Below are 22,297 nucleotides of genomic sequence, written 5' to 3'. Positions count from 1 at the left end.
GTGGGTGTTGAATGATGGCTGAATAAGTATGTGAGTGGTTGCAAGTGGGGCTTCCTGTGGCCAGGAGCACTTCCTGCTGCAAGGTTTCCACCTGATGGATTAATCAGAGAAAGACTCTGGTCCTCTGGAAAGTAGAATAACAGGCAGGAGGGGAAATGGGCCGGCAGCCAGCTGTCTGTCCTGTTCATGGGTACAGAGCTATGAGATTGCCTCTCTCCCCCCAGGGATCGGGGCATTGGATCACAGCTGATTTATTGCATGACCCCGCCATGTGCTCTGGGTTTTCACTGCCTGAACTTTCACTGGAAAATGCATGTCTCAACAGTAAGAGCTGGAGGAGGGATTTGAATCAGGATATGTGTGGTAGTCATACTCATCCCTTTCTTCAACATACTGCAAGTAAAAAAAAAGAAAGAAAGAAATTGCATGTCTAGAGACCTAGGAAGTGGGAACCAGAAGGGACCGTGCGAAGAAGACCTTCAGGGACCTATGGCCAATGAGCTGGGCCACTCTGGACAGGGAGGGAGCATAACCAGTGCAGGAATTAGGGGGTGTGGAGGAGACTGAACCCCGAGGGAGGTGACATCTGAAGAAAAGGAGAAGAAAGCACCCGAAGGGGAGGCACAGCAGGAGCAAAGGCCATTGAGATGTGGGCAGCCCTGGTCCCAGGATGTGGGGATGCCCAGCCAGATGGAGGGAAGAGCAGGAGGTGAGGTTAGGAAGGGAGTGAAAAACAGTATCTACACACATTTACGGCCCCACGTGCTGGCATTCACTGCCAGCGTAGCTCCAGGTGCTCAGGCCCGAAGGCCCACCAGCCCCTCAAGGTAGAAAAGTTCAGAGCCGGGATGCTTGGCCTGTTATAATTTCACAAAAATGACCAAAAGTGCAACAAACAAAGAAGCAAACAAACAAACACCCCACAACAAAGACAAAACACAAAAAACCCTCTACATACTCAATGGTTGCAGCAGCCAGGTGGAAGAGCAAAGGCAGGGGAGGGCGTGGCTGAGGATGGGATACCTGGGGCAGGAGGGCCTGTGCAGACTGGAATGTGAACGTGTCCGCCAGCCACCCTGTTTCCATGACAAGACTGCTCCGCTCTTTGGGGTTGAGCTGGCCCTCTGGCCTGAAAGCACAGCCAGAGACAGCCACTCCCCCTGTTTCTCTTATCTGATCTTGGAGGGATGCAGAGCAGTGGTATCATCTGCATTCAGAGTGATCCATCCAGCCCCTCAGAGCCTGCTGACTCCAAGCTGTGGGCCCATCCACTCCCAGAGGCTGATGCCCCTGGGGCTGTTACTGGGTCTCTGGGGTGGGAGGTACAACACCCCTGAGAGCTTCCATTCTGGGGGCCCGGAGCAGCAGCATTGGACCTCTGGGATGTCCTGCTTCACGGGGGCCTTTGCAAGGAGGGTAGTTAGGGGGTAGCGTCCTACAGTCCTTGAGCTGGGAACAAACCCGATTTTGGTGGTTGCCCGCAGGCTGCCTCTTGGACAAGGATGAAGAAATGGGGGAGCTCAGACTCAGGGGAGTCTGAGGACCTGCCACAAGAAGACTCCCGTCCAAACCCCCTGGAGGGAGACCCCAACTCCAGGCCAGCTCCGGCCAAGCCCAGCATCTTCCCCACAGCCAAGAGCCGCAGCCGGCTCTTTGGGAAGTGTGACTCGGAGGAGGCCTCTCCTATGGACTGCTCTTACGAGGAAGGGCAGCCAGCCTCCTGCCCGGCCATCACAGTCAGTCCTGTTGTCATCATCCAGAAGACTGGGGATGGCCCCACCTGTGCCAGGTAAGCAGCACCTGGAGCCTGGCTCCCTTCCCACCAGGAGCCAACTGGCTCAGCTGGCTAAGGCCCCAGCCCTGGAGACACTGTGTGGTGCTCTAGCTAATGGGCTGAGCGTCATAGAGCTGGGGAGCCTGGGAGCCTTCAGGGTCGTCTATTCCAGCATCTGTACTCCTAGGACCTTCAGTGGTCACCAAGGGGTGTTGGCATATATGCGGATCCTAGCTGCCGCTGATCTCAGGTGTCCAGGCCTGGAATGCTCACTAGCCCCAAACACCTAGATTTCCAGTCAAAAAGCTTAAGGACAGGATATGCTTTTAGACAGAGAGTACAAAACAGCTCCAGCGAGAAGCCCATTAGCCTCCGCCTCCTCCAAGGCCAGCGTGAGGACGATTTTGAGTTAGTTGGAGCCAGCCACACCCTGCATCCAGCCCCCTCTAGGCAACTGCCTTCTAAGCCCCAGCTCCCGAGCAGGCAGAGAAGCGAGGGGCCTGCCTATTGGAGGAAGTGGTGGCAGCAAAGACGTTCTAGATTAAGCATGTCAAACTCGTGGCTGGTGGCCATAGGCTGTGAGTTTGACATGCTTGTAGATGGTACCTACAGGCAGGGTGGGGACAGAATTGGGGCTCCTGCACCCCCTGTTCCCGTTACATCTGCTTCCTGGACAGTCACCTCGATGGAGGGGTGGGTTTATATCACGTGTCTTCTCCTTTTGGAGTGCCTTGGGGTGTCGTCCTGCTCCCTGACAAGCCCCAGGGGTGCCCAGTGTAGGAGACCAAGGTGTTTTCTGGCCCACAGGCAGTCATCCCAGGACTCTGTCCCAGCTGGCACTGAGAGGAAGCTCAAGCTCTATGACCGCAGGAAGATTTTTGAAGCTGTCGCCCAGAATAACTGCGAGGAGCTGGAGAGCCTGCTGCTCTTCCTGCAGAAGAGCAAGAAGCACCTTATGGACAGCGAGTTCAAAGGTGGCCCCCGAAACGTGTGTTCTGGGCGCATCCCCGCTGCCACCTCCTCTGACCCTCACTTTATCTTGCAGACCCAGAGACAGGGAAGACCTGTCTGCTGAAGGCCATGCTCAACCTGCACGACGGGCAGAACAGCACCATCCCCCTGCTCCTGGAGATTGCCCGGCAGACGGACAGCCTGACGGAGCTGGTCAATGCCAGCTACACAGACAGCTACTACAAGGGTGAGGGGCGGGGGCGGCACAGCTCCCATCAGCACTTCTGGCGCCAGGAGGGCACAGAGGTGCCTCAGCAAGCCTCTGAGCAGCTTACTCCCTGTCCCAGCCACCAAGCCGGCATCTCCTGATCCGGGGGTCCCTGCCCCCCAGCTGTTGGCTTGGTTCCTCCTGGTGCTCAGGGTCCCCCCCGCGCCCCCCCCCCCCCCCGTGGGCCTGCTGCTCATGACCTCTGGACCTGGGGGCTTCCTTCTCTGCTGCTGTTCTTATCCTTGGGCAGTTGTGACTCCTCCAGCTTCCAGTCTGGTGTCCCCATTCCTGAAGGTCTCTAGTCCTGCCTCAGGGACTCCCTCAGGGGATCCTGGCCTGGCTTCCTCTACTAGGGGGGAGGGGGCATCTGCCACTCTTTGCCCAGGCCTCCCCAGCACCTGTCTGGGCACCCCCTACAGGACATGAGCACAAAGCCAACAGCACGAACCCTCCACAGGCCAGACAGCGCTGCACATCGCCATCGAGAGGCGGAACATGGCACTGGTGACCCTCCTGGTGGAGAACGGGGCAGACGTCCAGGCTGCGGCCAATGGGGACTTCTTTAAGAAAACCAAAGGGCGGCCTGGCTTCTACTTTGGTAGGGAGACCATGTGGCAGACCCGTGACTTAGTGATGATTGCTGAGGGGAGGTTTGGGGTGGAGACAGAGGGAGAGGCAGGCTGGATGGCACAGGGCCCAGGCTGTCTATTCCTGAGGCCCACTCTGTGCCTGTGTTGGCTGCAGGCGAGCTGCCCCTCTCCCTGGCCGCGTGCACCAACCAGCTGGGCATCGTGAAGTTCCTGCTGCAGAACTCCTGGCAGCCGGCAGACATCAGTGCCCGGGACTCGGTGGGCAACACAGTGCTGCACGCGCTGGTGGAAGTGGCCGACAACACGGCCGACAACACCAAGTTTGTGACGAGCATGTACAATGAGATTCTGATCCTGGGGGCCAAGCTCCACCCGACGCTGAAGCTGGAGGAGCTCACCAACAAAAAGGGGCTGACGCCACTGGCCCTGGCCGCCAGCAGCGGGAAGATTGGGGTAGGGAGGGGGCTTTGCGCGGAGCTGGGGGTGCTGTGGAAGCGGACTGCCTGCCTAGCTGTGCATGCCTGTGATCACACACGCACACGCATGGTGTGAGTCCTGATGCTGTCACAGTTGCCGGCAGTGTGGGGGTGAGGCTGGTAGAATAAGCCAGAGGAAATGTGAGAGCAGAGCAGAACCCAGCATTGCACATGTGGCCATTTCTTTCTTTCTTTTTTTTTTATGGTTTTAAATCAACTTTATTGAGCTGTGATTTACATCAAACAAATGGAAACATTTAAAGTATTTGGTCTGGCCCTAGCTGGTTTGGCTCAGTGGATAGAGCCTCGGCCTGTGGACTGAAGGGCGTGTGTGGGAGGCAATCGATGGATGTGTCTCTCTCACGTCGATGTTTCTCTCTCTCTGTCTCTCCCCCTCCCTTCCATTCTATCTAAAAATCAATGGAAAAATATACTTGGATGAGGATTAACAACAACAACAACATAAAGTATTCGGTCTGATGAGTTTTGATGTGCATACAGCTGCACCCACCACCCCAGTCAACATACAGAGCACTGTTGTTGCCCAGTAGTTCTCTCTTGCTCTTTGCAGTTAGTCTTCCTACCCCTTTGCCCTCCCCACTCTACACAGCTACCAATTTGCTTTCTCTCACTGCAAATGGTTTTTTTAAAAAAAGTTCTCCGTTCTTAGACTCATTTGCTGTCTCACGGAAGCAAACCTAAATGTAAACGTAAGCATTTAATCTCACAAGAGATGCTTCTATTTGTTTAAACTACTGGCTCTTGTGAACTTTATTTTTATTTATGTTTTTAAATTGAATTTTTTGGGGTGACATTGGCTGATAAAGTTATATAGGCTTCAGGTGTACAATTCTATAATAGCTCATCTGTATGTTGTGTTGTGTGTTTACCATCCCAAGTCCACATGTGGCCATTTCTTTTTTTTTAAATACTCATCTAGGGACATTTATCACTGATTTTTTAGACACAGGGGAAGAGAGAGAGAGAGAGAGAGAGAGAGAGAGAGAGAGAGAGAGAGAGAGAAAGAGAGAGAAGGAGAGAGAAGGAGAGAAAAACATCGATGTGAGAGAGAAACATGCCCTGATGGGGTATTGAACCTGCAGCCTAGGTATGTGCCCTGGCTGGAATCAAACCCATGTCCTTTTGGTGTACAGGATGACACTCCTACCAACTGAGCCACACCAGCCAGGACACCATTCCTGATTTCTAACTCTGAGTATCACCAACAAGACACGGGGAGAGGGGAGGGTGCTGGGACCTGGGCATAGGGGGTAAAATGGATGTGACCAGCCAGGTGTGATCACTTGATGTGGCTCCACGAGGCTGCTGGATGGAGGTAGGTGCTTGGTTGGGGTCTCCAGCTGGGCTGGGAAGCAGAATTATTCCTGAAGCAGAGCTGGTGCCCAGTGGGGACACAGCCTGTGGCGGGCACCAGGCTGGTCCCTAACAGGCTCTTGTATTCCCATGGCAGGTCTTGGCCTATATTCTCCAGAGGGAGATCCAGGAGCCAGAGTGCAGGCACCTGTCGCGGAAGTTCACCGAGTGGGCCTACGGGCCTGTGCACTCCTCCCTCTACGACCTGTCCTGCATCGACACCTGCGAGAAGAACTCGGTGCTGGAGGTGATCGCCTACAGCAGCAGTGAGACCCCTGTGAGTGGGCTGGGATTGGGACCAGGGAGGGCTTCCAGTCTCACCACACCCCAGCCCTCAGCCCACCCCTGGGCCGGCTCTCTGCGTTCTCATCAATGAAAACCCGCTGCCCAGGGGTCTAGGCCCTGCAGCCTCATCAACCCATTCATTCCCGTTTTCCTTCATCACCCAAACACTATACAACGACATTCCCTTAACAAGTTAAATCAGAAGTACATAGACAGAAAGAATCCTCCTTTTATCACAGACAGGTAGCTTCATTTTGTTTACACAAATGGGGTCATGCTATACATGATGTAGAGCAACCAATATTTTCCCTCACTGATGTGTCTTGCAGCCAATTTCATATCAGTCCACATGGGTCTGCTGCATTTAAAAACAGTGCTGCATAGTATTCCACAGCAGGGATGGGGAGAAATGTCCATGGAAGGAGGTTCGAGTTATTTCCAGTTTTTGCTACTACGATGCTATAGGCCACTTGGCATGGCTTTGAGATTTTTTTCTATGAAGGATATCTGGAATTGGAATTGCCAAGTCAAAGAGTATGTACATTTTAATATTTTAGTAGCTACTGTGAAATTGTCCTCCCCCAATTTTTTTCAATGCATTTGGCCACCACCAATGGGTACACAGTTGCCCTTGGCCCTGCCAATCTGGGTATTACCAATTTTTTTTTATTGTTTTAAGACTACTTTAAGGGAATGGAGCAAAAAATGCTCTCTCATTGATGTATTTTTTTAAATTGAATTTATTGGGGTGACACGGGCTTCTTGAGGCAGCAAGTAGCTTCCCATTCCCAAAGGCACTCAAGAAGACACTGAGCAAGGATCTCATTGGAGGAGCTCAAGTTCGGGCTGGGGAGTTGGCCTCGATAGTCTGAAGAGGCTGGGATGACCTGATTTTGGCTCCTCCATCTTGGGGATATTTGAATTTTAACAGAGATCTCCTGGGTACCAGACTTTTGCCACAAAGCACATGTGTAATGATGATGTCCCAGGCACGGCCCCACCCACTGCAGGGAAGGCTGTCTAGTTGCCTTCAGTCTCATGCATCAGTCGTTACCACTCCTGCCTGGATAGCCCGCCTGACCCAGGGCTGGGAATGTGAGAACCCAGAGGCCTCTTCACACTTGCCCTCAGCCCCTCCCCAAGCAGCCTCGTGCCAGACTCTGTCTGTGCCAGCCTCTCCCCATGATTGTGGGAATAATAAGGACGTAGGCGCTCAGAAGTGAGTTATTAAAGGTAATGGGCATAGAATGTCGGGCAACACTTGCTAGTTCTGAGGTGTCAGGGGCACTTAGGGTTACATGTGTAGTTTCACCCCTCATTCACTGTACACATAGGAGCACGAGGCCCAGAGGGGCCTGCTGGTTCAGGTCTGTGATCCTCAGCGGCTCTGTGGGCCAAGGGTATGGTCATGGTGGGTCCTGTGCAGAGATGTGGGTGTGTGGAGTGCCTTTGGCTGATAAAGGCTTGAGATGGTTCCTGGTGGGGAGTGAGCCTCATCTCTCTTTGCTTCCCTTAGAATCGCCACGACATGCTCTTGGTGGAGCCGCTGAACCGACTCCTGCAGGACAAGTGGGACAGATTTGTCAAGCGAATCTTCTACTTCAACTTTTTTGTCTACTGCTTGTACATGATCATCTTCACCACGGCTGCCTACTACAGGCCTGTGGACGGCTTGGTGCGGCCTGGGCTCAGGCCTCGGTGTGGGGTGTGGGGAGAGGGGATGGGCATTCCTATAAGACCCCCAAGACCCCAGACCCAGGCTGGGCCCTGTACCCCACTCCTGCTCTCCGGGCTGTCCTGGAAACCTGCCCTCTCTCTCCTGTTCCCTGCTGCTCCCTTAGCCTCCTGGTTCCGTGCAGCTGAGGTCCCTGATTGCAGAGGGGGAGTCCTAGGTTAGAAAGGATGCAGGAATTAGGGCTCAGGAAGTAGTTCTCCTCAAAGCTGGGTGTCCACAGGGTCATGGGATGGCATAAGCCCTAAGCCCATTGCCATCCTGCTTACCTACCCACCTTTGTTCACTCGTTGCTCATTATCCATTCCCTGGACGTATACTTTTGAGCACTTCTTCTGTGCCAGGCCCTGGGCCATCCATCAGGTCAGCTTAAGGCCAGATTTTTTTCCCTCTTACAGGACATGTAGACTCCCTTGAGTTTCTGAATTAATACCCAAACACTTAATTTTGTTGCTTTTATTTCCAGGTGCCTTGCTTGCAAATGTGATTTAGAAACCTGATCTCTACCTACCTATTAAGGCCATTTAATAACTTCATTTTAAGAGAAAAGAGGAGTGAAAATAAGATAGACTAGTGAACCAGTGCTTATGAAACATTGATGGGAGGCTAAAAGGAAATGGTGGCTGAAACACAAGGATGACACACCCATGTGGGATGTCTCTCTCCACCTTCCTTGGGAAACCTTGACAGTTCTGGGAGACCAGGGCTCACCCCAACCCTTGGGAGGGGTGGAAAGCTGATGGCAATGGGTCTGTCAGAGTGCCTCCACCTATGCCATCACCCTCCTCCCAGCGGGACTCTGAGCTGCCACTTGTCTGAGAGATAGGATGCTCTGCTTGGCACCTGGAACTGACACTTTGGGATCAGTTTCCCCAGAGGAGCGTCCATGCTGGTGTCCCCATAAGAGGCCATTGTCTTTATTTGTGTCTCTCTCCTGATGGCGGCTGAGCCTCTCGGGCAGGGGCTGGGTTTTAATCACAGAGCTTGGCACCTGGTAAATGTTTGTCGAATGGATGAATCAATGAATGAGTGAGTGAATGAGTGAGTGAATGAGTGAATGGAGTCACTAACTTCTCTGCACCTTGCAGCCTCCCTTTAAGCTGCGATACACTGTTGGCGACTATTTCCGAGTCACTGGAGAGATTCTTTCTGTATCAGGGGGAGTCTACTTTTTTTTCCGAGGGGTAAGCATTCTTTTCCTCACTGTGAATTTCCATTGTCACCAAAACAAAAAGCCAGGAGAACCACTCAGTGCTCACGCACTGTTTAACTCATGGGACAGGAAATGGTCCTGCTTGCGGAGCCCAGGGATGCAGAGGTGAAGATAAAAGCCGACCAGGCATTCAGGGCTGGAGGGTGGGCGTCCGTAGGGGGCTCCCTGCAGGCCAGCAGTCTTGGATACAGACAGTCAGGGATAGCTACCGAATGTAATATTTAATTACAGAAGTAGACGGGAAGCCTCTTAAGAGATAGATCACGATTGATAGTTGCTTCATTAATCAAAACAGTCCATTAAAGCTCAGAATAATGAAAGAAATCTACCGGTATACTGGAACCATTTTATTTTAACTGAAAACTCATAGATGCACATTCCTTGGCCGTTCTTTGATTAGATGAGCAGTCTTTTCTTTGAATGTAGGATCACTGTTACATTTACAAAGAATTGGATATTATTGTGATTGTTTTCCTTAATCTAAGCTACATCCATTTTATTTTTAAAGTAACTGTTAAAGAATCTTTCCAAATCGCTGGACTCTGTCCTCATGGGAACAATTATCTTCATTTTCACTTCCGTAGTTTATATTATACTAAAATACAAAGCCACTGCAGTAAGTGCAACCGGCAAAAAGCACTCGTGGCAAACACGGGCTCAACACGTGGGAGGGTGGGGAGTGTGGGGTGTCCTGGAGAGGGTCTCCTAGCCGCCAGCGTTCAGCAGGGCCGTGGGCATCAGTCACAATGTTTTCAGGGAGGGGAGAGCACTGGTTAACCTGCTTAAAGACTTTTTGCTGTAATGCATACTTAAAGAAAATTAGGAAAAAAAGCACAAATTGAAAAAGAAAAGCACAAATTAAAAAGAAGAAAAGAATCGCCCAATCTCATCACTCAAGCACCATAGTTGATAACTTTTGGTGATGTTCCTTCCTGTCTTTACTTCTAGCTATCACTGTCACTGCATTCTCTATTTGTGCAAATCACTCCTGACCAAGTCACCTAACATCACCCCACTAGCCTGACCCATGCTCTCCCCCTCCCTCGAAAACCTCTGCTTTGACACGTTCCCACGGTCCATGTGGTGTCGTTTATAGGAAGCAGTCTGGGTGCTCACCACTGAGCCACATCTAACCTTTCCTGGGATCTTACTCTCTATTTACCTGCAGATTCAATATTTCCTGCAGAGGCGGCCGTCACTGAAGTCCTTGTTTGTGGACAGCTACAGTGAGATACTTTTGTAAGTGACCCTTTGGCTCTAATTCCTCAGTAGCAGACAACAGCTTTTGGCCCAGTCTTGAGTTTACAGCAATCAGCGCTCACTCATTCTCTCACATACACTCAGCCTGGAACATAGTAGGACCTCACCACCTGTTGAATGAATGATGGAAGGCACTTCATAAACGTTTTGGGGTGAATGAATACCGAGGGTCCACTCTGTGCCAGGTATGAAGCAGGTGCTAGGGGATGCTAGACCTGTTTCATGGGCTCATGTGGTTTATAGTCTGAGTTAGATGTACCCTTGTTCATTTCCCCCATCCTTTTGCTTTTCACTGGTATTTGATTAAACTGGGTCCAAAAACCCTCTCTTTGGGAACAAAAGCTCCACTCTTTCTTATTTTAGGTAACTTATCACTCCCTTCCAGAGGCCCCTAAGCTTTTTGAGGCTCCTTGGTTAAAAGAGTTGGTTCTCAGCTTCCACTATGATTCAGATTTGGCTTTCTTGGGTCTACTAAGTGAGTTTCCAGTTGTCCACTGCTTCGCAGCTTCCAAAATCCATATATGGGACTCTCTTTTCTACCCAAGGCAACCCTTTACCTACTTCAGCTGGCACCAGTTCTTATTTGGCCAAGGTTCTGCAAATGTAAGGTTTCTCTTTTCAGCAGAACTTCAACTGAGGGGCCTGTTTATTGACATCAGTTTTTAATAGACTTCCATCAGGACAGTGGCAGCATTTTGCTGGGTTCTCTCACACAATGGGAGTGAGGTGGTCGTTGTGGTCTACAGTGTTAGTGCAGCTGGGGGAGCTCTCATGAGGAGGTCATGATGAGCAAGGAATCCTGGGATGAATAAGTAAAGAAGGGACCACTGAGCAGATTCTGCCATAGGATCATCCAGATGTCCACCCTGTCCAGGGCTTTGACGTGGGCACTCCCACTAGCCTAAGGGGGCTGAGGGACGTTTTCCCTGGCTCTGCTCTTGTGTTTGTGGGTGTGACCATCAGACTCTACCTGTGGTTTCCCAGGAGAGCATGGCCTGTCCCTCCTCACGGGCGTAGGATCCTCCTAGGTTCTCTGTTATCCATGAGGCTGTTTTCCTGGGGACTGGGCTGGAAGGTTGTTGGGGCTAAAGCAGTGTTTCTCAACCTTTTTAGGTAATATTTTTACAATTGCCCCTCCCATAAAATTTTAATGCCACAAATATACTGTATAGTGGTTTATATACTATATTTATATCTGTGTTGTATGTATAAAGAGCATACGATTTTACTCTCCAACCCACCCCAACCAACATTTGTCCCCATCAGGGCAATGTTGCTCCCACTGAGAATCATGCGCCAAAGGAGGCAGGACAGCCAGCCCTGCCTCCCACCATGGCCTGTGCTTTGTGCCTCTGAGGAGAGACCCAGGCAGCTGGGGTCTTCCTGTGTGTGTGTGTGTGTGGGGGGGGGGGTGCCAGGCCTCCTGGGTGCCCTTAGACAGCGCTTCCTGTCGCTCCACCCTCAGCTTTGTGCAGTCACTGTTCATGCTGGGGACTGTGGTGCTGTACTTCTGCCGTCGCAAGGAGTACGTGGCCTCCATGGTGTTCTCCTTGGCCATGGGCTGGACCAACATGCTCTACTATACCCGTGGCTTCCAGCAGATGGGCATCTATGCCGTCATGATTGAGAAGGTGGGTGCCAGGGCCCGAGGGGGTTCTCCACAGAGCCCGTTTCCCTCATGGGTATGTGGGGCCCGGTCCCACAAACCTCATCCATCCTCTCTGCATTGTCTGAGGAGAGGCTGGTTTGGCTGAAGACCCCCTCCCCCAGCAATTACACCCCAATCAGGCAATCTGGACTTGACCCAGGTTTGAGAGCTTCCCTAAAACTTGACCCTCTGCCTACCAGACAGACCCCCTTTGCCACCAGAACAAAGGCCGGGGGGAGCTGTGGATGATTCCTAAATGACACCTGAGCTACAACCCATCAAACATACTTCCTGCATATGCTCGGATTCCACTTGGGCTGAACATTAACCCCTCAGCCCTGCCTGGGCCTGGACTCGATTCTGAACAAGCTGCTCTCTCCTGCAGATGATCCTGAGAGACCTGTGTCGCTTCATGTTTGTCTACCTTGTTTTCTTGTTCGGGTTTTCCACAGGTAACAGGCTTGGTCAGGGCTGCCGGTGGAGTGGGGGGTGGGGGGCGTGGTGCGCAGGAGCAGGGGAAAGGACTCTTGCTCACCTCAGCTCCTTGAGGACTCTGCAGGGGCTGGGTGGGAGGGACCCAGTGGGATGTGTGTTTACAGATGACAGAGTGGATGGACAAAGAACACACCGAAATGAGCAGGAGAAACTGGAAATGTTACTCATAAAATGTTATAAGTAATTTTTGAGGTAGCAAGTGCTACTTACCTGTAGGATAACTACATTTTGGCTAAGTTTTTTTTTTTTAAAGAAAATAATTTTTTTTAAAGAATAGTGCAAATAACGCTCTACACTCTATCCTGATTCCTCAAGACATGCCACTCTTTTTTATCACTTTCTCTCCCTACTACTACTACACACACACACCACTTAAAAAAATTGAGAGCAAGTTTTTTATGATCAGACAAGATCAGCCTTTACCACGATATAGTATTTCCTAAACAACAGGACATTCTCCTCTATAAGCAGAGTATAATGATCAGAACCAGGAAATTAACATTGCTACAGTACTATTAGCTAATCTACTAACCTTATTCAGATTTCACTAATTGCCTTAATTACTCTTTCACAGAAACGACAATCCCAGATCATGCACTCCATTCAGTTGTCATGCCTCTTTAGTCTCCTTCAATCTGCAGCACTTCCTCAAATCTTCCTTGTCTTGTGTGACCTTAGCATTTTTGATGAGTAAAGGCCAGTTTTTACAATGTCTCCCGATTTGGGTCTGTCTGACATTTCCTCATGGTCAGATCCAGGGGTGCATTCTTGGTCAGATGATCAAGGAAGTGAGGTGTGTCTTCCCCTGCCTTGTATTGGGGGGTCCCACGATGTCTGCGTGTCCCATTCCTGGTGATGTTAACCTTGATTGCTTTGTTTTGGTGGGTCTGCCAGATTCTCCCACGGTCAGGTTATTATCTATCCCCTTGTGATTGAGGAGTAATTTTCGAGGCGGGGCTTTGAGGCTATGTAAATATTCTCATCAAACTTTCATCCAATTCTTTTAGCACCCACTGATTTATTCACATCCAAGTCACCTAATCCCAATGGTTGTCAAAATAATGGTTTCCTAACTCCATCATTCCTTCCACATTTATTTGCTGGAATTCTATGGTAAGGAAGATCTTCCCATTTACCCACATTTATTTATTTACCTAAGTATAGCCTCATAGGTTTTTTCTTCTTATGGATTCTCACTTTTTAAAATGGCTTATAACTCCTTACTATCGCCATCTAGTTTGATGCTGAAATAGTCTGAGAAATTGTCATAGTTGCCCCTTCAAGCTGGGAGCCCTTTTGACACACCCACATAATTTTTTGATCCTCATCTGAGTCCTGCTATTACATGGTTCACACGTAACTGTCCCTGCCCTGCAGCCCACTTTGAAATCTTTGTCTGGGAGTCATGGGCAACTTTATTATTATTATTTTATTTATTTATTTTTAAGTCCTCACTCGAGCATGTTTTCCCATTGATTTTTAGAGAGAGGGAAAGACAGAGAAATATCAATGTGAGAGAAACACATCGATTGGTTGCCTCCTGCACGCACCCTGACCAGGGCCCAGGCCGGGGAGGAGTTTGCAACTGTGGTACATGCCCTTGACTGGAATCGAACCTGGGACCCTTCGGTCTGCAGGCCGATGCTCTATGCACTGAGCCAAAAGAGCTAGGGCCATGGGCACCTTTAACTAGGAGCTTGGACTGACAGGGATTGGTGTGGGTTCCAGGCCCTGATCTGAAGGCCCTGTTTATCAGTAGCCTCAGGCAGAAATTAAGCCATGTGGGTCAGATACTGGTTATGGGTGAGACACTGGTTATGGGTTAGTGGTTATGGGTGAGACACTGGTTATGGGTTGGTGGTTATGGGTGAGACACTGGTTATGCAGTAACCACGGGCACAGCTGCTACAGAATCTCTCGGGCTCTGGACTACCGTTCCCACAGAAGAGTGCAGAGTGTGGCTGCTTAGTCCCGTGGTTCTGGCCCCGGCGGCTCTGGCCCTCTCAGAGGCACAGGCAGACGGTGTGACTGAGACAGTGGGTGTGGGTCCAGAGCTGCCATGTCAGGTTCAGCAGGTGGTGCACTGCACAAAGCTGACTGTATTTATACTGTACAGATAGATTTGTATATTTATTTTAACAAATGTTTTCATAGCAGATGATCGAGTTCTTTTAAAAAATATTATTATTGATTTTAGAGAGAGAGAGAGAGAGAGGAAGGGACAGAGAAACATCGATTTGTTCTACTTTTTATGCATTCATTGGTTGCTTCTTGTACGTGTCCTGACCGGGAATTGAACCCCAAACCTTGGCATATTGGTAGGATGCTCTAGCCAACTGAGCAACCCGTCCAGGGTAATAAAGTTCTTATTGTAACCAAATAGTATAGTATGACCATTTTCTGATAGTTTTGAAGAAGGGGTTGCTTTTTAAAACATTTAAACAAAGGTGTGTGCCTGGCCAGTATGGCTTAGTGGTTGAGCATTGACCCAGAAACAAAGAGGTCACTGGCTAGATTCCTGGTCAGGGGACATGCCCAGGTTCAGGCTGGATCCCTAGTAGGGGGCATGCAAGAGGCAGCCGATCGATGATGTTTCTCATCATTGGTGCTTCTATCTCTCTATCCCTCTCTCTCTAAAAAATAAAAATAAATAAATATGTATATGTATATATGTATATATGTATATATGTATATAGGTATATAGGTATATATATATATGCATATATGTATATTTATATATTCTAGAGGCCCGGTGCATGAAATCATGCATGGGTAGGGTCCTTAGGCCTGGCCTGCGATCAGGGCCAATCTTCCCCGGCTGCAGACAGCCGGCCCCACCCTCTGCCACCGCCGTGGTCGCCCTCTGTGTGTGGGGACCGGCGGGGCTATGGGGGGGGGGTGGGCCCTGGTGCTCCTGCATCAGCCGCCACCCACCCCAGGTTCCTGGTTCCCCATTGGGCGATCAGAGCCTGTTGGGGAAAGGACCAGAAGTTGGCTGGCAGCCCCAACCAGGTGATCGGGGCCTGCAGGATGGGGGCAGCTCCTGCGTTGAGCATCTGCCCCTGGTGGTCAGTGTGTGTCACAGCTGACTGGTCATTCCGCTATTTGGTCGATTTTCATATTATATATGTACTAGAGGCCCAGTGCACAAATTCATGCATGGGTGGGGTCCAGCCAGTCTGTCCCGATTGGGGCCGATTGGGCTGGGCCAGCCGGGCAGAGGGGCTGCAGGAGGTTGGCTGGCCAGCCCCACCCCCGATCGGGGTGGGGGTGGGTGATCAGGGGTGGGGCTGGCCTTGGGAATGGGCCATGGGTGGCTGGCTGGCTGGGCCCACCCCCTGGTCAAACTCCTGCTTGAACTCTCAGTTGAACTCCTGGTCAAGGGGACTGTATATATATATATATATATATATATATATATATATATATATATATATATTTCAAAAACAATAAAGCAAACAAAGGTGTGCTGCATAGCCAAACAGTGTCCCCGCTGCAGACCCACCCGGAGAAGTGGGTGTGTATGTTGGGGGGCCTGAGGTCTTGGCTCCCATCCAGCTGCACCCCTCCCTCCCCATGACCTACAGCGGTGGTGACACTGATTGAGGACGGAAAGAATGATTCTGTGGCTGAGACCTCATCGCACAGGTGGCGGGGGCCTGGATGCCGGCCGCCCGACAGCTCCTACAACAGCCTGTACTCCACATGTCTGGAGCTGTTCAAGTTCACCATCGGGATGGGCGACCTGGAATTCACCGAGAACTACGACTTCAAGGCCGTCTTCATCATCCTGCTGCTGGCCTACGTGATTCTCACCTACATCCTCCTGCTCAACATGCTCATCGCCCTCATGGGGGAGACTGTCAACAAGATCGCGCAGGAGAGCAAGAACATCTGGAAGCTGCAGGTGGGCAGGTTGGTGGGGTCTGTGTGCAGCAGGCGGGTGTCAGCTGGGCTCATGAGCCCTGCAGGGTTTGAGGAGGAGCAGAAAGCTCAGGCAGCAGCCTCTCCCTCAGTCACCTCCCTCTGGCTCCTCCTCGGGGTTCCCCTGCCCAGTGTCATTAGCCTGTGTTCATAGACTCGGTGTTTCCTGTGGGCTGGGGGGCCCCTGAGGGAAGGAGACAGAGGGCTCAGCCCCATCCCTGCGGTGCCCATCTCAGGGGAACTTGGTTGAGGGTGGGCACCAGAGATCATACTCTGGGGAAGCAGCTACTATGGGGCAGGCCCCAACAGTGACACTTTTGAGACCCCTGGTCCAAGCTTGTCTTCCCATAATAGCAGCGTCATTCTTAATGAGTAGCCCTGACTCTGCGCCGGGCACGTACATGCTCTTATTTAATCCTCACGACAATGCTCTGAGGTGGGTATTCACTATCCCCACTTGTTGGATGAAGGCACTGAGGCACAGAGAAGTGAGGTCTTTGTGTCCAGGGCAACTAGTAAGTAGCCCAGGCAGGAGCCAGCCCGGGCAGTGTCTCACTCGAGGCTCTGCTCTTAACCTCTACTATCCCTTCGTGGGCTCTGCAGGGAAGGGTCTGGGGCTGGGCCACTCCACCTCACTCATGGGCTCACCACTCACTAGCAGGGCCTGGCAGGGCGGGGGCTGGGTGGGCTGAGCTCCTTCTGTGGAGGGGCGACCACAAGGCTTCGGACACAAGCCTATGCAGAGGGCACAGGTCCTGCTCCGAGGCGCCCGGGCCTGGGAGAGATCCCTGGGGAGGCTGACCTTGGCAGCACCGGCAGCCAGGGTGGCTCCTGGATGAGCCCTTTGCCCCCTGCCCTTGTGTCTTCCTGCAGAGAGCCATCACCATCCTGGACACGGAGAAGAGCTTCCTTAAATGTATGCGGAAGGCCTTCCGCTCAGGCAAGCTGCTGCAGGTGGGGTACACGCCTGACGGCAAGGATGACTACAGGTGGTGTTTCAGGTAAAGCCCAAGCAGGAATCACAGCTTGGGAGGCTCAGACCAGCTGTGGATGTTGGGGACCCGCCTAGAGCCAACTGTGGGTACAGGGGTATAGAAGCCTGCCTTGGAGCTCACCTGTGGGCAGGGGGCTCACCTCTATACCCCTGTACCCACAGCTGGCTCTGGGCCTGCCTTGCTCACCTGTGGGCAGCGGCCTCACCCAGAGCCAGCTGTGTGTACAGGGGTATAGAGGCCTGCTTCAGGGCTCACCTGTGGGCATGGGGGCTCACCCAGAGCCAGCTGTGGGTACAGGGGTATAGAGGCCTGCTTCAGGGCTCACCTGTGGGCATGGGGGCTCACCCAGAGCCAGCTGTGTGTACAGGGGTATAGAGGCCTGCTTCATGACTCACCTGTGGGCATGGGGCTCACCCAGAGCCAGCTGTGGGTACAGGGGTATAGAGGCCTGCTTCAGGACTCACCTGTGGGCATGGGGCTCACCCAGAGCCAGCTGTGGGTACAGGGTATAGAGGCCTGCTTCAGGGCTCACCTGTGGGCATGGGGGCTCACCCGGAGCCAGCTGTGGGTACAGGGGTATAGAGGCCTGCTTCAGGGCTCACCTGTGGGCATGGGGGCTCACCCAGAGCCAGCTGTGGGTACAGGGGTATAGAGGCCTGCTTCAGGACTCACCTGTGGGCATGGGGCTCACCCAGAGCCAGCTGTGGGTACAGGGTATAGAGGCCTGCTTCAGGGCTCACCTGTGGGCATGGGGGCTCACCCGGAGCCAGCTGTGGGTACAGGGGTATAGAGGCCTGCTTCAGGGCTCACCTGTGGGCATGGGGGCTCACCCAGAGCCAGCTATGGGTCCAGGAGCTGCCCCTGTGCTCAGCTGTGGGCATAGTGGACCCACCTTAGATCTCAGCTGGTGAGACCCAGACATTAAATCCTGGAAAATGTGGTGCCCAGAAGGAGTCACTTGGTAATTAGAGACCAAACCAAGAATCCAATATTTAAAGTCCTGGAGCCCATGGTGTGGTCTGAGGACATATCTCCAGGGTGGTGCCCCAAAAGCAGGCCTGTCTCCCCTCCCCCACCAGCTATGTCTCCCCATCCTGATCGCTGGGCTTCTTGGGTTTGGCCTGTGGGGCCAAGCCCTCCACCTGGGAAGCTGGCCAATGCCCTAGGCCGCCAGCTCCCTGCTCTCCCATCTCCTCGCCCTGCAGGGTGGATGAGGTGAACTGGACCACCTGGAACACCAATGTGGGCATCATCAATGAAGACCCGGGCAACTGCGAGGGCATCAAGCGCACCCTGAGCTTCTCCCTGCGCTCTGGCAGAGGTGAGTGTGAGGCAGGGGATGGGGGTGGGGGGGAGGGGGGGCAGGAGGGGGATGCTGTGTCATGCTGGGTAGGTGGAGCCTTGGCTGCCACCACTCCTTGCAGGCCTTCCTCACCCCGCAGGCGAGGTGCTAGAATCGCCCCAAGTGTCAATCACCCTCACACTCAGTCACAGGCACTTTTTTGTGCTCTCACGTGCACCTGCACCGCTGACTGCTCCCCATGCCCAGGCACCCGGCTCAGGTACCTGGCCTAGGCACCTGTCCTCAGTGCCCCAGAGGAAGCAGCTCAGCCCACATCCAGCCACCTGGATGGCTGAGCTCACATGGGCTGTCCTGTCTTTTCTGCCCCGGGCCTCACCCCCAGGGTCTGCACTCAGCTCTGTGAGGCCTGTGGGCACAAACAGGGCCACGCGAACACTCACCTTGTGTGGCCACATCCAGGCAGGCAGGGGAGGGAAGGGTATCCCTTAAGCAGAAAATCACTACCAGGAAAAAAGTCCTTTGACTGTTAATGGTAGACATTTAACAGTAGACATTAAAGGTCTAATTGAAGATATTTACTTAAAAAGGAAGCTAACTTACCTTACATGGAGCACATTTTGAGTTATAAGTATAACCCCTCACTAATTCTTTGTTTTTAGTTTTTTAAAATTGTGGTATATATATATATAATAAAATTTGCCATTGTTACTATTTTTAAAAGTGTACAATTAGGTGCTAATAATGATATCTACAATGTTGTGCAACCATCACCACTATATATTTCCAGAACTTTTTTATTATCCCAAATAGCAACTCTGTACCCATTTTTAAACAATTACTCCCCATTTACACTCCACTCTCATCCTTGGTAACCTCTTTTCTGCTTCTGTCTCAGTGAATTGGCCTCTTCTAGGTACCTCATATAATTGGAATTATAGCATGTATGTCTTTTGTGCCTAACTGAATAATACTCCATTGTATGTATATGGTATACCATATTTTATTTATTCGTTTATTTGTTGGTGGACATTAGGATTGTTTCAACCTTTTTGGCTATTGTGAATAATGCTATGAATAGTGGTGCATACATTTTTAGTTTTTATTTATTTTGTTATTATTATTATTATTATTATTATTGACAGTATTATAGATGTCTCCCATTTTTTCCTTTTTTCTCCCCTCCACCCAAACCTGCCCCACCCCAGGCCTTCCCCATGCTATTGTCTGTGTCCTATGGGTTATGCACACACATATATGTATATACAATATATGCATATATATATGTGTGTGTGTATATATATATATATTTACATATATATATATATATATATATATATATATATATATATACCCAAATTTTTCTTTGGTTAATCTCTTCCTGTCCCCCCCTCTCCCCACTGAGATCTGTTATTCTGTTCCATGCATACCTCTGGACCTATTTTGTTTGTCACTTTATTTTGTTCATTAGATTCTACATATAAGTGAGATCATGTGATATTTCTCTAACTGGCTTATTTCACTTAGCATAATAGTGTCCAGGTCCATCCATGCTGTCTCAAAGCGTAAGAGCTCCTTTTTTTTAAACAGCTGCATAGTGTTCCATTGTGTAAATGTACCACAGCTTTTAAAAAATACATATTTTTATTGATTTCAGAGAGGAAGGGAGAGAGACAGAGAGAGAGAGAGAGAGAGAGAGAGAGAGAGAGAGAGAAACATCAATGATGAGAGAGAATCATTGATCAGTTGCCTCCTGCAAACTCCACACTGGGGATCGAGCCTGCAACCTGAGCATGTACCCTGACTGGGAATCGAACCGTGACCTCCTGGTCCATAGGTCCATGCTCAACCACTGATCCATGCCAGCTGGGTTGTACCACAGTTTTTTTTATCCACTCATCTACTGATGGGCACTTGGGCTGTTTCCAGATCTTAGCTATTGTAAATAATGTTGCCATGAACAGAGGGGTGCATATAGTCTTCCTAGTTGGTGTTTTGGGATTCTTAGGATATATTCCCAGAAGTGCGATCACTGGGTCAAACAGCAGTTTCATTTTTAATTTTTTGAGGAAACTTTATCCTGTTTTCCACAGTGGTTGCACTAGTCCAGTGGTTGGCAAACTCATTAGTCAACAGAGCGGCAAACCGCGGCTTGCGAGCCGCGGTTTGCCGACCACTGCACTAGTCTGTATTCCCACCAGCAATGTACTAGGATTCCCTTTTCTCTATATCCTTGCCAGCACTTGTCTTTTGTTGATTTTGTTGATGGCAGCCATTCTGACAGGTGTGAGGTGATACCTCATTGTAATTTTAATTTGCATCTCTCTGATGATTAGTGATGTTGAGCATTTTTTCATATGTCGGTAGGCCATCTGTATGTCCTCTTTGAAGAAATATCTATTCAGGTCCTTCGCCCATTTTTTAATTGGATTGTTTGTCTTCCTGGTGTTGAGTTGTATGAGTTCTTTGTATGTTTTGGAAATTAACCCTTTATCAGATGTATCATTTTTGAATATGTTCTCTCATATAGTAGGTTCCCTTTGCAGTTTGTTGATGGTTTCTTTTGTTGTGCAGAAACTGTTTGATGTAGTCCCATTTGTTTATTTTTTTCCTTTGTTTCCCTTGCCCTAGGTGATGTATCGGTGAAAATATTGCTACGTGAGATGTCTGAGACTTTACTTGGTGTATACGTTTTTGTTTGAATCCTTGCTTTTAATTCTTTTGTGTAGGAGTGGAATTGCTGGATTATATGATAACTCTATGTTTACTTTTTTGAGGAACTGCCAAACTATTTTCCAAAGGAGCTACATCTTTTATATTCCCACCAGCAATGCATGAAGGTTCCACATCTTCACCAACATTTCTTTTCTTTTTACCATCCCAATGGATGTGAAGTAGCATTTCACTGCACTTTTGATCTGCATTTCTCTAATTACTAATGGATTTGAACATCTTTTCATGTTCTTATTTTCCACTTACAGATATTTTTTGGAGAAATGCCTACTCAAGTCCTTTGCTCATTTTAAAAATTGTGTTTTATTGTTGTTGAATTATAGGGATTTTTTTTTTTTACCTACTCAGGATATTAATCCTTTATCAGCTATATGATTTGCAAATATTTTCTCCTATTCTGTGAGTTTTCTTTTTACTGTCTCAATAGAATCCTTTGACGTACTAAAGTTTAAAAAAATTTTTTAAAAATATATTTTATTGATTTTTTACAGAGAGGAAGGGAGAGGGATAGAGATTTAGAAACATCGATGAGAGAGAAACATCGATCAGCTGCCTCCTGCACACTCCCTACTGGGCATGTGCCTGCAACCAAGGTACATGCCCTTGACCGAAATCGAACCTGGGACCCTTCAGTCCGCAGGCCGACGCTCTATCTACTGAGCCAAACTGGTTAGGGCTAAAGTTTTAAATTTTGACGAAGCCCAAGTTATCTATCTTTTTATTTTGTTGCCTATTATTTTGATGTCATATCCAAGAAATTATTGCCAAATCCAGTATTATAGGAACTTAACTTTTATATATATCAATTAGCCTATGGTAAAATTGTTTTCATTATATGTTGTTTCATTTAAAGTCACAGAACCTATTGACGACCATGTTAAGTGAGGACTTACTGTATAGATTAGTTTTTTTTCTGTGACATAATGCTTTTTATTTTTTTAGATTAGTTTTATATCAGCTTTTATTTAGCTGAAAATGTCAATTTCAGCTAAATAAATATCTTTATGTTTGAAAGATATTTTCACCAGGTATAGAATTCTGAGTTAACAGTTTCTTTTTTCTTTTAAACATTAGAATACTTTAAGTATGTTTCTCTTCTGTTGTCTGGCCTCCATTGTTTCTGAGGAAAAGTCATCCATTATTTGCATTGTTATTCTCCTGCTGTAATGTGTCATTTTTCCTCTGGCTGCTTTGAAAATATTCTTTTCAATTTTGGTTTTCAGAAGTTTGATAAGGTGTGTTTAGTTTTCTTTTTCTTTTCTTTTTTTTTGTTTGTTTT

At 49.5% G+C, this 22,297-nt stretch overlaps 1 protein-coding gene across 1 annotated transcript in view; it reads left to right on the top strand.

The window, feature by feature from the left end:
* Positions 1 to 1,453: 1,453 nt before the first annotated feature.
* The window catches only part of TRPV1 (transient receptor potential cation channel subfamily V member 1), a gene marked incomplete at its 3' end in the record, with an annotated part of 23,530 nt that continues 2,686 nt past the window's right edge, over positions 1,454 to 22,297 (top strand). Inside the window, exons 1-14 of the mRNA XM_080680067.1 lie at positions 1,454 to 1,789; positions 2,582 to 2,748; positions 2,820 to 2,972; positions 3,451 to 3,591; positions 3,738 to 4,036; positions 5,531 to 5,710; positions 7,235 to 7,393; positions 8,539 to 8,634; positions 9,832 to 9,902; positions 11,389 to 11,554; positions 11,957 to 12,023; positions 15,654 to 15,973; positions 16,864 to 16,991; positions 18,191 to 18,306. Of these exons, the coding sequence (XP_080536193.1) occupies positions 1,503 to 1,789; positions 2,582 to 2,748; positions 2,820 to 2,972; positions 3,451 to 3,591; positions 3,738 to 4,036; positions 5,531 to 5,710; positions 7,235 to 7,393; positions 8,539 to 8,634; positions 9,832 to 9,902; positions 11,389 to 11,554; positions 11,957 to 12,023; positions 15,654 to 15,973; positions 16,864 to 16,991; positions 18,191 to 18,306 (2,350 nt within the window). The 5' untranslated portion in view covers positions 1,454 to 1,502. The remainder of the gene's footprint in view (positions 1,790 to 2,581; positions 2,749 to 2,819; positions 2,973 to 3,450; positions 3,592 to 3,737; positions 4,037 to 5,530; positions 5,711 to 7,234; positions 7,394 to 8,538; positions 8,635 to 9,831; positions 9,903 to 11,388; positions 11,555 to 11,956; positions 12,024 to 15,653; positions 15,974 to 16,863; positions 16,992 to 18,190; positions 18,307 to 22,297) is intronic.

Source organism: Plecotus auritus, assembly GCF_963455305.1.
Source record: "Plecotus auritus genome assembly, chromosome: 7".
Lineage (NCBI taxonomy): Eukaryota > Metazoa > Chordata > Mammalia > Chiroptera > Vespertilionidae > Plecotus > Plecotus auritus.
The sequence above is the reverse complement of the archived record's forward strand: the minus strand, read 5'-3'. Positions and strand labels throughout refer to the sequence as shown.